The 17,302-nt window shown below is 41.7% G+C and overlaps 1 protein-coding gene across 12 annotated transcripts in view; it reads right to left on the bottom strand.

Annotated features, from left to right (window-relative positions):
* Positions 1-4,425: 4,425 nt before the first annotated feature.
* Positions 4,426-17,302, bottom strand: part of OSBPL1A (oxysterol binding protein like 1A) — a 319,072-nt gene continuing 306,195 nt past the window's right edge. For all 12 annotated transcript variants that reach the window (XM_033933855.1, XM_033933854.1, XM_033933860.1 and 9 more), the window contains one exon: positions 4,426-4,606. In XM_033933855.1, coding sequence (XP_033789746.1) covers positions 4,504-4,606 — 103 coding nt within the window. In that variant the 3' untranslated portion in view covers positions 4,426-4,503. The remainder of the gene's footprint in view (positions 4,607-17,302) is intronic.

Raw genomic sequence — 17,302 nt, 5'->3', positions numbered from 1 at the left:
ACAAATGTTTCTGCAGGCTGGCTAACAGGGATTGGCCTGTCAACTGCAGACCTTAGTCTGCTCCTCCTCCATACAGGCAGAGCTTGACCCTCAAAGTAGTGAGCTCTGAAAGCCACCAAACACCATGAAAAAAAAGACCAAAAAAATAAAGAAATATGTAGAGCAGAACAGAAAGACTTCTCCCGGCTCGCATTTAGAAGGAAAAACTGAAAGGGGCAGCAGAGCCATCTCTGGTGAAGGAGGGATTCAAAAGCTGGAATGGATTCCTTCTGCATGGCTCATGAGCATGATAAGATTACTGACACCCTATTGCAACAGAATAACTGTTAACATGGATTACCACACTCCTTTTGAGTAGTATACAGATGTACATTGGTGGCCCTTGCTCACATGCAGACCCTCTCTCATGTGTGTTGAGATATACTTAAGGTGACCATACGTCCTGTTTTCAACGGGACTGTCCCATTATGGGACCAACCATACCGTTGTCCCGACCCACTGCTTTGGGACACCGAAATGTCCCGTTTTCAGGGACAGCGTCTCGAAGCTGTGTGAGGGGACAAGAGACCGGTGATCGCTTTCCCCTCCTGCGCCAAAGCCTGCCTCCCTCCTTCCCTTCCTACAGCGCTGAAATGGTCAGAGGGGCCCGCCAGGTCCGGAATCACCCTCCCTATTCTCAGGGCTGGCATTAGGGGATGGCAAGAGGGCCCCGTGATCCAGGCAGCTCTCTTAGCTGCCATCAGCCCTGCTTTCGGCTGCACTGGTAATGCTAAACTGGACGGTAAAACCAAATAGAGATGTTGCGGGACTTTTCCACTTGCCTGCATCGCTCTAAGTTCTGCCGCTCTCGATCCTGGCCCCCTCTGAAGTGACTTCCTGTTTTTGAGGGGCGGGATCGAGTGCGGCAGAACTTAGAGCGATGCAGGCAAGTGGAAAAGTCCCGCGGCGTCTCTCTTTGGTTTTACCGTCCAGTTTAGCATTACCGGCGCAGCCAAAGGCAGGGCTGATGGCAGCTAAGAATCGCCTCCAGTCTCGCAGCAGCACTGGAACACTCTGAGGGACTTCTATACCATTCAGGCTTATTAAATTGGGGAAAAGAGGGGAGGAACTGGAATGGGATGTGGGAAGATGGTGGGTTGGCTGGCTCAGGAAAGGGAAGAAAGCTGCTAAATCAGATAAGGAAGAAAAAAATGAACACAGGAAGATGCTGGACATGGAGGTTGTAGGGTAAAGGGAAAAAACAGACATGATGTGAGTAGAAAGATAGGTGGGAGATGCTGGACACGGGGTGGATGCAATAAGAAGAAAAAGGAGGTTCTGGATATTGGAGTAATAGGTAGATAGGGGGGCATGCTGACACAGAAGGAGGGAGAAGGAAAAGGAAAAGGAAGAAGAGATGCCAAGTCCATGGGAGGGAAGGGAAGGAGATACCAGACCATGGAGGAGGAGGGAGAGATGCCAGGGCATTGGGGGAGGGAAGGAGACAGATGCCAGACCATGGGAAAAGAAGGAAGGAAGGAGGGAGAGAAAGGAAGGATAGAAGATGCCAGATAATGGAGGGGGAGGGGGGAGTTGGAAGGAGAAGAGAAATATGCCAGGGCATGGGGGAGAGACAGGAAACAAATGCCAGACCAGAGGGAGAGGAGGTGCCAGAGCAAGGAGGGAAAGATGCCAGGGCATGGGGGAGGGAAGGAGATAGAGATGCCAGACCATGGGGTGGAGTGGGAAGGAAGGAAAGAAGAGAGATTCCAGAGCATAGGGAGACAGAAAAATGGAGAGGGGGTGAAGCTGAAATGAATCATGTACAAAGGAGACAGTTTATGGAAGGAGCATAGAAAGAGGGAAGATACCATATGGAAGAGAGAGAGGGCGGGGACACTGGATGAAAAGGGCAGAGAATGGAAGGGGCGAGACAGAGGGTGAACAGTAGATGGAAGGGGTAGAGAGAGTGTGGGGGATAGGAGGGACAGACGCTGAATGGAAGTGTGGGGGATAGGAGGGACAGACGCTGAATGGAAGTGTGGAGGAGAGGAGGGACAAATACTGAATGGAAGGGGGGAGAGGAGGGACATACACTGAATGGAAGTGTGGAGGAGAAGGGGGAAGACTGAATGGAAGTGGAGGGAGAGGGGGAGAAGATGCTGGAAAGAAGTGGGGAGGAAAAAGAAAAAAGGGCACATGCTGGATTGAGGGAAGAGGATAGAGTTAGATACTGGAAGGGGTGAGGGAAAGAGGTGGCAAGCTATAGGTAGACACAATGAAAGAGGGAAATTGAGGACTGAATAGTAAGAAAGAATTTAGACAGAGGCAGAAAATAAATTGAGAAGGAAGAACAGGGAAGAACAGGAGGAAGGTAGCAGAGAGAGATGCCTGAGCAGGGGGAAAGGGGAGGAGACAGATACCAAACCTGGGAGGAGGAAAAGAGGAAGGAGACAGATATCAGATCTGAGGGGAGAAAAGAAGAGAGATATGCTAAAATCTGCTGGGAGGGAGGAAGGAAGGCGAGAAAGAGGCAGAGAAGGGGGAGGGGCGTTGTAAGCAAATTAGAAAGACTAGAGAGAGAAAGGCCTGGACCAAAGGGGAAAGACAGGAGGCAGATACAGAACTATGGGAGGTTCAGATAGAGGGGGAGAGACCCTGGGGAAGAACAGGGAGATTTAAGATCATAACAGAGGAGGGAGAGAGAGGGAGACCTGGAACAAAGGTACAAATGAGAACTAACACTGGATCTGGGGAGGGTAACAGGGGGAAAAGAGAGAGAGACCTGGACCCAAAGGGGGTGGGGCTGGATTGTGAAAGAAATGTTGGATGCGAAAGAAAGACTGGATGCACAGTCAGAAGGAAGTGCAACCAGAGACTCATGAAATCACCAGACAACAAAGGTAGGAAAAATGATTTTATTTTAAATTTAGTGATCAAAATGTGTCTGTTTTGAGAATTTATATTTGCTGTCTATATTTTGCACTATATTTGTCTATTTTTCTATAGTTACTGACATTGCATATTTTAAAGTAATCTGCCTTGATATCTTTGAATAAAATCCAAAACTCGTAAATGATAATTAACATTTTCTCTGCGTACAGTGTGCTTTGTGTTTTTTTTTTAAAATTTTATGTTTACATTATGAATTAATAAGATATTGTGTGTACATGAAAAATGAATTGAAGAAATTGGGGGCGGGGATGAATATTAATAGATGTCCCGTTTTGATGAAAAAAATTAATGGTCACGTTAGATATACTGTAGGCAGCAGGACAGAAAACTTTGCACTGGAAACAGTAAGAAACAACTGAAAGCTTCTGATCTTATTTTAAAGCCTTTATTAAGCAGCATTTGAAATCATCCGATTCTAAACATTATTTTATTAATTTATTCAAAGACAACATTTAAAACATTATATGCAAGAGAGCAACCAGTCCTCTTGCAGCTTTGTGCTAGAATATAAATACATATTTCTAGTAGATTTAGTCTACCTCAATTAAAAAGGATACGGTATTATTTGGATTTATACAGTAGGTCTTCATATATTGTGTATTTCAACCATACAATGCCTTGGAGGCAGATGAAAAAGTAAAAGCCCTACTGATACTGAACAATTTCATTTCTGCAGTTGTTCCTGGTCTATCTTTTTTTTCCTAGACATTCATCTCTCAGTAACAGTGGCCTTTAAGCACCTATCATATTTCTAACACACATTTTAAGTCATTATAGATTTTAAGGGGATTTTTCCTTTTTACATTTGCCATTGTACATTTTCATCCAGATTTTGCTTTATTTATTTATTTTCATTAACTCTGGAAAAAAATTACTTTGGTACCAAAAGAAAAAAAAAATCCCCAAAACAGCAAATTCAAATCAAATCAAAGCACAAAAATAAATTAATGTGGAATATTTTGTTTTTAGTGTTACCCTTTTAAGCCATGGTTCTCCCTCCAATCTAAGAATAGCAGAAAGGGAAGGAGAAATTTAAAAATTTAAAAAGGAAAGCTCTTGATGAGACAGTCTCAGATTTACATAATCCATCCTTGTCTGCAGATTTGACAGTACTCCACTGATATTTCTAATTGTGCTTAAAATGTCAATAGTGAGCAAAGACATGAAACTTTATAAATAGGACCTTACAAATGACAGTCTTCTGGAGACCCCTATGTTCTCTTTTTATATGTGAATCTTGTTTTCCATTTGCTTCAGTCTTACAGAGTAAAAATGTATATGGATCTTAGGCCAGGTATGGGAACAACCATAGAATATAGAACTCCGACCTTTTGACCTGGGTAGTTTCTGTCTCAGGATATGAAACCCTGAAGCAGTATTGCCACTGTATTTTCCCCTAAAAAGGGGATATAAGTCAGATATATACTAATTTAGTAACACCACCTTTATTTTACAGTAATAACAGCTGGCATGTAGGATATTCTAATTATACTGAATTTGAAAGAGATGGCATGTAGAAACATGAAAATATGGGTTTGTCTTTAAATGTACAGGTCAAGTGGGAGCATCTTAATAAATGTCTGGTAAGTTTGAATAGTTTCTGTCCCAGTATTTTCCTGAGCAAAGCCAGTCCTGTGAACCATTGTATGGATTGGGACCCTGAAGGAACCACCTGGGAAGACAAAATATTTGTGTTAGGCATCCATATTTATAGAGAAAAATATGTTTTGAACACATGGTAACAAAAAATCTATTCTGTTCACATTCAAATCTGCTTTGACATGTTATAAATAAAGCAATTAACTTTCTAGCACTGGATCACAATAACTCAGTGCAATCACAGATACAGATAAAAAGAAAATCCATTTATTTTAAAGGATATAAAAGTAAAGTAAATGCCTTAACAATCTTAAAATAAAAGCATAGCCAAATTTTTGATTGTTAATTCAAAGCAGGTTTGTAGGGTATCTGGGCTGCATGCAGGCGACTGTAAAAAATGGCCCTGTACAATTAATTGTCCAAATTAAAAAAAAAAAAATAAGCAAAACATTCTAAAACTCAACAGGCATCAAAAAAATCAATTTGTTAAGCACCATACTCAGTTGTGTTCATCAGTTTTGTTACCTGGAAATAATCAAAATATAGAGCAAATGGCTTATCGCTGCTGTGATACAGTAATGTTTCTTCCTAGATTAGTTGAGCTCTTCAGAACAAAAAACAGGTCCTGTCCACTTTTTACATTATTTCAGCTATGCACCAATTCTTACTCAAGTTTCCTTCTTTGATGTCTACAGGCAGGCCAGGTTTACACTTCCTCCTTGGTATGCAAATCTCTCTCATGCATATTCATTGTGCATATCCTGAAAACCTGGGTAGCCTATAGACCTCAAGGACTGGAAATGAATAGCCCTGGCCTAAAGGCTTACAACAAAATATCAGGTCGTGCTCATACCTATGTACATACGGATTAAGGCCAATTCAGGCATTGCTTGTTCTTTTTACTGAAATGTGTACCTCAACTTAGATGGTCCGTATTCTCCATTGTAACAAAATAGTCTCTGCTCGCTTTTGTTCTCTGGCTCAATTTTTCCATAATTTTCTTTTGTTGAGCAGATGAAGTCACATAGAAGACTATTTACTGCTAACCTGTGCTAATGTAACATGCTATTTAATGAACAGACTTCACTGGATAGAAAAGAACCCCCCCCCTCCAAAAAAAAAAAAAAAATAGCAAAGCAGCAGCACAAAGTTACGAGTCTGCATCAGGTAAGATTATTCTTTAAAATACCATCTTGGAGCTCATAGCAGATGTATTCTACATATTAAAAAAAAAAGTGTCAGAGGACCAAGCAAATACCAGCATGCTTCAAAGAAGAGATGAGAGATAGAAGTAAGGTGTTGCCAAAAGTGGACCCAGATGAAGAAAATAGGAAAAATTACAAGCACTTGCAAATTACTACTACTACTACTCTTTTCTAAGCACTAAATTACATATAAGACACTGATAAAACAGACAAGAGGTGGGATTTTTGAAAGTAAGTTTTCAGTAGAAACAAAAATCAATAAAAGCTTTATCAAGTACAAAGTTAAGAAGCCTGCGAGATAACCAGTTGGACCATGATCAGATGATCAAGGGGCCATGGCCATACTGGAAAGAATACATGAATTTTTTTGTTTTTGCCTTTACTAAGGAGTAACTAAGGGAGAATGTGCTCCTCAATTATGAGAACATGGTATGCTACTATCCTACTCAACTATATTTTTACTGATGAGATGCTTAGTCCAGATGTTATAGATATTGGATCAAACTCCTTGTAAGGTCAGGCTTTCTTCCTGTTCATACCACAATGAGAATCTTGGGAGTTATAGGATTTGTTGCTTGATTGTTTCCTTGATGTTGATAAATGTTCTTTTAATACCCATTTGATTTTGTTTTTGAAGTGCGTCATATGCGGAGTTTCTACTCATCTGTACTTCTGGATTGTTTAGCCTTTCCACGTATCTTCCACCCTAGGACTAGCAGGGACCCCTGAGGAAGACTCTACTGTCGAAATACGGACCGTGTTGGGTCCAACGCTATCAGTGGACTAGATCCTTAAGATTTTTATGTGGATTGCTATGTTGATTTTTTTTAATATGATTTTTTAATAAAGTCCAATTCAGGAACATCATCTCGCCACAGTGGGTTTTTTTTGGTTTCTCTTGGATTTTTCTTCTCTGTGGATTTTCCAGGGTCAATTTCTTTGCTCTTCTAATACCCAAGACAGTTGCACAGAGACTTAAATGCTGTGTTACCCAGCTAGTTCACTTTGACTAAACTGAGTTTGTTAAAGGCAAATATAGGTCTAATAATGTCAGATGCCTTATTAATATTCTATATGCAGTAAAAAGTGATTCTGTCCACTATGAAAGAACAGAAAAACATACAAAGCAGTGCATGGATTACCTTCCGTGTGGGTATATTCTGGAGGTCCTTCTCTAGGTTTAGGCTTTCCCTTTTCTTTCTATGCCTGAGGTTATTTAAGTCTTTTCTAGGTCCCTCGGCTGGGTTTCTGGTTAACATAGTAACATATTAGAAAGATAGCAAATAAGGTCCATTCTAGTTGGCAAGGTGGCTGGAGTCATATCTGCTGATCTGTGCAGAATATGTAGGTTGAAACTTTCATTGGCATTGTTTTGTTTTAATCTCATCCTCTTGCTAGGATACTCTGCTTATCCCATGCCTTTTTGAATTCTGTCACTTCTTTTGCCCCCACTAGAAGGGCATTCCAGGTATCCACCAGCTTTCCATGTAAAAACATTCTCCGATGTTGCTTTTAAGCTTACCCCCTTGCAGTTTTATTTCATATCCCTCAGTCATCTAGTTCTAAAGCATCCCCATCTTTGAAAAAGATTTCTTTGCTTTTTAAATACCTTTCAAGTATTTAAATATCAGTATCATACCACCTTCTCTCTACTTTTCTCTACAGTATACATGTTCAGGTCTTCAAGCCTCTTAGAACGTCTTCTGGCTCAGACCCTATACCATTTTGGGGACCTTTCTCTGCACCACTTCAAAGTCTTTTTATATGCTTAGCAAAATACTGCCTCCAAAACTTAACATAATTCTCCAAGTGGGGTCTCATGAATGGCTTGGACAGAGGCATTATCACCTCTTTTCTTCTGATTATACCTCTCTCTCTCTGTGACCCTTCTGGCTTTGGCACCACATTATATATTTCACCCACTTGAGATCCTCAGACACTACCACTCTAGGGTCCCTTCACCTAGCTCATGCATGTTGTCTGTTCCCACCCGGGTGTTCACTCCGTTGCAAATCTTTGTGTAATTTACAAAAAGGTAAATTTTTCTTTCTATCCCTTCAGCCATACTGTTCACAAAGGAATTGTGCAGAATCAATCTAAGGACCAATCAATCCCCTAAGGCACATCACTGCTCACCTTTTCTCTGAACAAATATAATTTTCCAGTCTGTCTGTTAACCAATATCGGACTAAGTTCACTACCTTGGGAGGCATCTCAGGGCATTCAATTTACTTATATTAAAGACTATGGGCACCTTTCACTAAGATGCGCTATATGCTTTTTAGCGCACGCTAACCATGCGTTAAACGCTAACATGTGCATGTTAGTCTATGGATGCATTAGCGGTTAGCGCACGCATAGATTTAGCAAGGCGCTAAACCTGCGCTAAAACGCTTAGTGCACCTTAGTAAAACAGGGGGAATATTAAAATAGACCATAAACCAACACTTGCCATTTATCTAGTTGTCTGATCACCTAAAGAAACCAGATTCATTTTGTATAATCTTTTGATAAAATCATGTTGCCTCAGTTCTTGTAATCTAAATGATTCCAGAAAGTTCATTATCCTTTCCTTCAGCAGCATCTCTGTGACTTTTCCCTTCTTTTTTTTTTTTTTTTTAATCTTTATTCATTTTTAAACTTATAATAAGTGTGATAACATATCCATACAAATAACCATAAATATATCACTTAATAATCAACAATGATACATATAATATTCTCTTATCTCCCCCCCTCCCCACCCTTATCTATCATATAATCAATACTTATATAACATGTAACAATAAAAATACCCTCCCTCCCACCCCATAATTGAACCTGTAAATTTAAGGAAGGGGAGATTTTAAGTATAACATCTTATATAAAGTAATTTAATTACTTGTTATGAAGGGGTGGGAGGGAAGGGAGGGAGATAAGATTTTATGATTGGTATTATTGCTGAATATTAAGTGATATTCTCAATGTGCAAATGTGTTTATGTATTATCACACTTATTGCACGTATAAAAATGAATAAAGATTTACATTTTGTATAATCTTTTGGTAAAATCAAGTTGCCTCAGTTCTTGTAATCTAAATGATTCTAGAAAGTTCATTATCCTTTCCTTCAGCAGCTCTCTGTGACTTTTCCCGCCATTGAGGTAAGGCTTATCAGCCTGTAATTTCCCAGTTCTTCTCTGTCATTACTTTTATGAAGAGAACCCTGGCTACCTTGGTTATCAACTTGCTCTAACCATGAGGCCTCTGCTCCAATCCTACATCTTTTTCCTTTCCTTACTATAATTATATATTTTTATATTTTCTAATCTACTGATATAACATAGTAATCTAAACCAGTGAATTGCAACAGTGAGTAGCAGTTCAGAGTAAACTACACCAATGGTATTTTTTTTAATTACTACTATTAATTATCTCTAGAGTTCTACCAGACGTACAGCATCATAAAAACAGTCCCTGCTCGAATGAGCTTACAGTCTAAACAAAACAAACAGGACACCAGGCTAGGGGTTACAGTTAGAGAGGATGGCTAAACTGCTGGCCACTCTGATTTCCTGTCTCAGACCATGGGGATACCACTTGCTTTACCGTGGTCATTGACTATGGGGCAATGCGGAGAGCTACCATGCAAAATGATGTAGAGAGAGGTTGAGATTGGGTGTAGAGAATGACACGGGGAAAAAAATCTGTCCCCGCCACCGCCCCGGCCCACCATCCTCTGCACCGCCCCGTCACCCCTTTCACCGCCCTGTCACCGCCACTGCCATCCCATTCACCACCCCATCACCGTCCCCGCTGCATCCATATAAGCCTTAGTACTGTAATATTTAGCTTATTCCTTTCTTATAAATCAAAGTTCCTGCTGCTGAACTAGAGAAAGAGATGTTCAGCTGGCAGGGCTTTGTTTATAAATTTTTATCAACACAACTAATATACTACTTTATCCTAAAGCAAAAAATAAATAAATAGAATTTTTTTTCTACCTTTGTTGTCTGGTTTCTGCTTTCCACATCTTCTCATTCAATTCCTTCCATCCACTGTGTGTCTTCTCTCTGCGTCTTCCATTTGCTGTTACTGTGCCTCTCCCTTCACCCCCCCCAATTGGTCTAGCACCCATCTTCTTCCCTCCGCTCCCCCATAGTCTGGCATCTGTCTTCTTCCCATTCTGTCTTCCACATTTCCCTTCAGGGTCTGTTCCTCTCCACCCTCCTTCAATGTCTATCCTATTCCTTTCCACCACCACCCTTCTCTCCCTCCTTTACCATCTGTTCCTTTCTATCACCTTTCAGCTCTTCTCGCGTGGCCTATCTATCTACCTTCCTCCCTCTTATTTTCATGGCACGTTATAATATAATTTGTGCAAGCCACTGGAGCCTGCGAGCTCGGTCCCTGTCCCATCCCCACAAACCATCTCGCTTCTGTGCTCCTATTTTCCCCATTTCTAATATCTCCCCTATGTATCTGCCATTGCCCCCCCCTGTGTCCATATACCATCCCCATGGCATGTCCCCTTTATGTCTCTGTCCCTATGCCCCATGCATATAATTTCCCCTCTTTCTGTTACCTTCCTGTGTCCAGATTTCCCCTATCTTCCTCTTCCATACCAGTGTGTCTCTTCTTTTCAACCCCATCTAGCTTTTTTCCCTCTTTCTTTCCCCCCCCCTGCTTCTAGCATCTGGCTCACCTGCCTGTCCTTCCCTTTCTTTCCTGCTGTGGGTTTTTCTTTCTGTTTTCATCCCCTTGGCCCAGAATCCTTTTCCCTTTCACTCCCTCCTTCCAGTTTGAGCCGGGAACACGGGCGATCGCACGGTCCTCGCAGCCCCCACCCGCCTGCCCAATCGAGCGTAGTGATTAGCCAGCTCTCTCCCTTCTCCTCACCTTAGTTTGCAGGCTTTCTTTTTCAGCGACCTGCACGCTTTCCCAAAGAGCCCCCACCCGCCTGCCCAATCGATCATAGTGATTAGCCAGCTCTCTCCCTTCTCCTCACCTTAGTTTGCAGGCTTTCTTTTTTGGCGACCTGCACGCTTTCCCAAAGAGCTGCGCACGCGCGGCTGCTCAGTGTTCAATCTTCTCCTCTGCTGCAACTTCCTGTTTCCGGTTGCGTCAGAGCAGAAGATCGAAACTGAGCAGCAGCGGGTGCGCGGCTCTTTGATAGTGTGCGGGTCGCCGAAAAAGAAAACCTACAAACTAAGGTGAGGAGAAGGGAGAGAGCTGGCTAATCACTAAGATCGATTGGGCAGGCGGGTGTGGGCTGCGGGGACCGCGCGATCCTTCATGCCTCACTGCGGGGACAAGACCATTCACCGCTCCACGGGGCGGTGAACGGCCTTGTCCCTGTCCCAGCAGCGACTGCTAGTTTTCGTTCCCCGTTTTGGCGGGTTACCCGCGGCTAAATGCGGTGGCTGCGGGTAAACCGCCACCGTGTCATTCTCTAATTGGGTGTTTACTGGCATGGAAGACACAGGTACACAAAGCATTAAAATGAATAGTAATGAGACCATTAAGTATTTTGCTGTAAAGGAAAGAGTGGCTTAGGACGTACGCCAAGGTAAGAAATTTTTCCCCAGATCAGGAGCAGCATAGAAGGCTTGGTTAAGAGGATTTCATATAAGAGAAGCACTACAGATGTTAGACACTTTCTTCTTCAAAGACTGCAGCTAGCAAAGGGGTGGAAAAGAAAGCAATCTGTAAGAGTTATAGCTTTTCATGCTCTTTCCAGGTGAACTTGACCTTGCTACCCAAGCTCTAGGAACAGAGCAGAGCTGGAAGTTACTGATACTGAGCTGATGAAACAAGCAGTGCATCAGTGCTATGTACTGAAGCTCAGAGCACAGTTTTCCTAATGCATACAGAACATATTTTTATAACTGATTAAGTAATCAAATTGTAGGTAAATACTGTAATGTGTGGCTACACGGGAGAGCATGCTGAATGGTGAACATTCTAGGTCAATATTTGTGCAGGTATTATATCAGAACCTGGAGGATCCTAGCATGGGCATCCATCACAATATGCAAATAGGCTATGTGTATCAGATGTGTGCATATGGAATGCCAAATTTATATTCTAGAAACCCAACACACTCGGGGAACAAAGGTGCATACAATGCCAACCAGTACCAAACAATAGCTCCAGGCAATGTTTCAAATATTTTCTTTAAACATGCAACATTAGGTATCTTTTGTTTTAAATTTTTGTTTATTTCCATACACATCCAGGACAGGGGATGTGTGGGGGGGAGGAGGGGATATTTTGTTGGTTTATTCTTTGATTAAATGTATTGGATGGGAGGGGAGGGATATTTTTCTTCTGCATTGTTATTGATTGAATATAAGTGCTCGTTTTGATTATTAATGTCTGTATAATTCCTGGCACTTTGTATTCGTTTTGAAAAATTAATAAAGATTTTTAAAAAATAAAATAAACATGCAACAATGTAATCCCTCAAAGTGCTCAGAGAAGTTGATGTAACTTGTGAGACAATAAGACCAATATGGGTCACAGATCGCTGGTTAATGGCTCAGTTCTCAATCATTGCACTTTTGGTAACAGATCTCTTATAATTGCACATAACATAATCTTCTTAATATCAAAATGCTCAAAAGTAGAATTCAAAGTAGAGAATGACATGGGGACAAATTTTTCCCTGTCCCCAAAGGAACTATTTTCCTGTCCCCGCCCCATTCCTGAAAGCTGCGTCCTCATCTGCACAAGCCTCAAACACTTTAAAACCATAAGTAGCAACATTGTAGAGCTCAGATTGTGATGTCATAATGCCTCATTCTGTAGGGTCATGAAATGGTTAACTGTTGTTTAAAATATTGCTCTGGCCTACATAGCTGAAGAAAGTTTACAATCTATTGACTTCATCTGCCTAAAATGTATGTCCCTGCCTTACCACATTGTAAGCTAAATAGATAAGAGTTTGAGCCATGATGTACCCTGCCCTTCTGTACATTTAACATTTAGACCTGTAAGAGTTAGATAAGTGACCTGCTAGTGTGAGCTTAGGACCAATAATAATTGTAGAAAAGTTATAGAAGTAACAAATGAAAATTGTAGTTTTTGCATATATTAGTTTGCGAAAAGGGCATAAAAGTCCGTGTATTTCCTGTTTCTGACAGTCTAGTAGGCAGGCTATTAACTGCACTAGAGTCCGGTATACCGTAATAAATTTCTTGTACTTTCTTCACGCCTCTGACTTTGTGTGTCCAAGTGACCTTTCAATTCCACCAATGCCTAAGCTCCGTCCTCATCTGCACAAGCCTCAAACATTTTAAAGCCATAAGTAGCAACATTGTAGAGCTCAGACTGTGATGTCATAATGCTTCATTCCACCAATGCCTAAGCTCCGTCCTCATCTGCACAAGCCTCAAACACTTTAAAATCATAAGGTGTTCGAGGCTTGTGCAGTTAAGGCAGTTTACAGGAACAGGTCAGGGACAACACTCACGGAACGGGATGTGGAAATTGAGTTTCGACGGGGACAAATATGTCCATGTGTCATTTTCTAATTTAAAGATCTTTTTCAAGCACTGAGTTCAGGGTTCTGATGCATTTCACAATTACTGCTGCTTCAGAGAACCCGTCATAAGCACATCTTTATCTTCAGTCTAAAGAACAGAACAATCCCTACAAACAAAATAGGTATGAAAAGGCATGGCAACTTCTTCAGCATTAAATTCACAGCATAAAATACAACCATTTAAAGGCTATAAGCAAACTGCTTCACAAAACCTAACAGTTCAACAGACGACGACGCTTGTTCCCTCCCCCATTTAAATCCTACATAATGCTTGGCATCTACAAGACGTCATCTAAACACCAGCACGCTGAAAAAAGGGAAACCCCGAAGCTCAGAAGAATTAGCTCACAGAGATTGTGTTAAATATACAGAGAATTTAACAAAGAATAGCAAGGCCAAAACTTTGTCGCAGCAAACAAAAATCAGATGATGTTAAAAAAAAGCACATCATTCGAACTTGCAATTCAAACCTAAGGGCGCTACTGTCTGCCATGAAAAAAAAACCCCAACCTATTTCTCGCTCTTGTCTGCCAAAGGCGCAGTGTCAAATTTTATTCTGGGAAAAATTACAGCTTACAGTACAAATAGATTACAGTAAGTTGGTGATGTCCGTTTGCTTATAGCAGGGGTAGGGAACTCCGGTCCTCGAGAGCCATATTCCAGTCGGGTTTTCAGGATTTCCCCAGTGAATATGCATTGAAAGCAGTGCATGCAAACAGATCTCATGCACATTCATTGAGGAAATTCTGAAAACCCGACTGGAATACGGCTCTCGAGGAGCGGAGTTCCCTACCCCTGGCTTACAGCCTTTTAAATTGTTTGTATTTTATGCTGCGAATTTGATGCTGAAGAAGTTGCCATGTCTTTTCATACATATTTTGCTTGTTTTTAGGGACTGCTCTGTTCTTTAGAAAGAACTTTGAATTAGAAAATGACGCAGGGACAAATTTGTTCCCGTGCCTGCAGGAACTCAATTTCCCCACCCCCGTCCCCGTGAGTATTGTTGCTGTCCCTGTCCCATTCCTGTAAGCTCTGCCTTAATTGCACAAGCCTCAAACATTTATGATTTTTAAAGTGTTTGAGGCTTGTGAAGATGAGGGTGCAGCTTGCAGGAATGGGGCAGGGACAGGAAACATACTCGAGGGAATGGAATGGGAAAATGAGTTCCCGTGGGGACGGAGAAAAATTTGTCCCCATGCCATCCTCTACTTTGAATTCTACTTCTGAGCATTTTGATATTAAGAAGAGTACTGCCAGATAAATGCTTACTCACTAAGATTATTTTATGTGCAATTATAAGAGATCCGTTACCAAAAGTGCAATGATTGAGAACTGAGCCACTGACCAGCGGGTCTAATTGTCTCACAAGTTACATCAACCTCTCCGAATACTTTGAGAGATTACATTGTTGCAAGTTTAAAGAAAATATTTGAAACATTACCTGGAGCTATTGTTTGATACTAAATGTATATTCTGTAACTAAGTTCCTATGAACTGTAGATAGGTTCCCTTTGATCTTTGAACTATGTATGCTCTCTTGTAACCCATCATGAGCTCTCTGGGAGGTTGGGATATAAATCGAAATAAATAAATTAAATACTCTGATTTAAAATAGCTTGTTCCTCTTTTTCTCCAGCCAGAATAGTAATGGCAATAATGTGCTTGTGTTTGAACAGAATTAAAGTGCCAGCACACATCTGCAGTTGTTTTGTGCATAAATATACAAAGAATTTTGTGAGGCTAAGTTTTGTGTGTAAAATACCACAGATGTGTTCTGGCTCTTATTTCCTTCACTCAGAGGTATAGAGTTCTTCAAGAAGAGAGTTGCGCCCTCTAGTGATGAACCAAAGTATATTTTTCAGTCATTGCAACTTTATTAGTGCTGCCTTTGTGTGCATGTGTCTGGCAAGCATCCCCTGATTAGTGCACAAATTCTATACAATAAAATTAGCTTTCTATGAAGCACAGTTGAAGCTTATAGCAGAGGTCTGCACGGGAACAGGTCCCGCGGGACTCCCACGGGGACCCCCCTCTGGCCCATGGGACTCCCACGGGGATGGAAGGCTTTGGAAGCAGGGTTCGTCCATGTAATATAAAGGACACGTCAGCCTTAGTAAAAGAGGGGGTTTATAAGTTAATTATCTGAACAGAAAACAAAAAAAGGGTTCCACCAAAGAGATTCCACAAGGAAAACAGCAGCGCAAACACAAAAGAAACGGTGGAATTGATGATCCTGTCAGAAGTAATTGCTGCTTTTTATGGGGACGGGTGGGGATGGAGGTAATTCCATGCGGGGATGGGTGGGGACGGAGAGGATTCTGGTGGGGACGGGCGGGGATGGGTGGGATTTCTGTCCCCACGCAACTCTCTAGCTTATAGTAAAAGCCAAGTGCTCAGATGGCTACATTACTTTTTTAATTGACTGCTATGTGTATGATTCTAGGGGAGTCATTTTATCTTTCTGTGGCTCAGCTTTAAGCCTTGGCTCTGTCTGTATGACCTGGGGGTGGGTGGGGTGGGGTGGAGATTAATTTGTCTCCCTGTGTTTCAGCTCTGTCAGACTCCACGTGACAAGAGCGGAGTCACTATTGAAATTGACTGTCAAGTGCTATGTCAACCACTAAATGGAGATGCATTCTGAGCTTTCCCTCTTCTCAAAGAAAAAAAGTTATTTGGGGGCTTATTTAATAAGATTTCCCTGCTCCCCCTAAAATCTGGCTGAGAAAATGAGAACAAAGTCTTAGGTTGTTGGTGCTTTACACAGTGCCATATACCAACTTTTAATCCATCTGGACAAAAATAATTTCATTATTTCAAATGCCTCATTCCTTCAAGTTCACACTTCTCAGTCCTGTAAAGATCCTGATCATTTTCTGATGCCTTGTGAACTAGTCATAGGATTTGAAAATGCTAGAGTTATAATCACACTTTTATTGTGGGGAAAAATGACAGCTTTCAGTACAAATAGATTACAGTAAGTTGGTGATGTTATTTTGAAATTTGTGATTTTCCCTCTGTCGGTAACCAGACATGCAATGAAAGGAGGAAAGGGTTACCACAGACAAAGTAACAGGCAGATATAAAAAAATAAATAGCCGTCTTGAGCCACCTAAGTAGACGGTAAAAAAGCTTAGGTTGACCCCCCCAGGCCATCATAAAGCCAGCCATTTCAGAAAAGCATTCCACAGCAGAAGATAGGCACATACAGAATTGCAAACAAGTCCAAACCTGGGACCCTGTGCCACTGGAGTTCTTCAGTTCAATGTAATGGAAAAAACATAACTATTATTTTTGCACCTATTTCATTCTACAAACAAATGGACAAGTTTATTTCTATGTGGTTATCATGTACATTACACCTGCCTGCCATTAAAGAATTGTACAAAAGCATATTTCATCAATAATACGGTAGCATGTCAGAGAAGCATTAGTGTAGTGTCTCCTTCCTGTTCTCATACTGCAGAAAGAAAAGTTTAAATTAAAAATATGGTACTAGTTTTATGTGTGAATGCTCTAGCGCAGTGGTTCCCAACCCTGTCCTGGAGGACCACCAGGCCAATCGGGTTTTCAGGCTAGCCCTAATGAATATGCATGAGAGAGATTTGCATATAGTGGAAGTGAGAGGCATGCAAATCTGCTCCATGCATATTCATTAGGGCTAGCCTGAAAACCCGATTGGCCTGGTGGTCCCCCAGCACAGGGTTGGGAACCACTGCTCTAGCGTACCAAGGGCATGGAAGTGGGGCAGTCTGCCCCAGGTGCAGGCAGTGTGTGTGTGGTGGTGGTGGTATGGAGTGGTCATGTAGCTGTGGTTTGCATGCGCATGGCTGTTGGCTCCGTTGGCCCCGGCTCCCATCCCCTCTAATATCAACTTCCTGCTCCAGAGCAGGGGGCTAGCAGACAGCTACACATGCAGACTGTGCCCCCCCAACACTACATTTCCTCTCCTTTCCCTCCCCCAGCTGGCTGAAGGAGGGAGTGTCCAACCCAGGTGACCGCCAAACCAGATTCACCACTGTGAATGTATTATTCTGAAGATG

Source organism: Geotrypetes seraphini, chromosome 2, assembly GCF_902459505.1.
Source record: "Geotrypetes seraphini chromosome 2, aGeoSer1.1, whole genome shotgun sequence".
In the NCBI taxonomy this organism is placed as follows: domain Eukaryota; kingdom Metazoa; phylum Chordata; class Amphibia; order Gymnophiona; family Dermophiidae; genus Geotrypetes; species Geotrypetes seraphini.
Note: the sequence above shows the minus strand (reverse complement) of the source record. Positions and strands in the feature narration are given on the sequence as shown.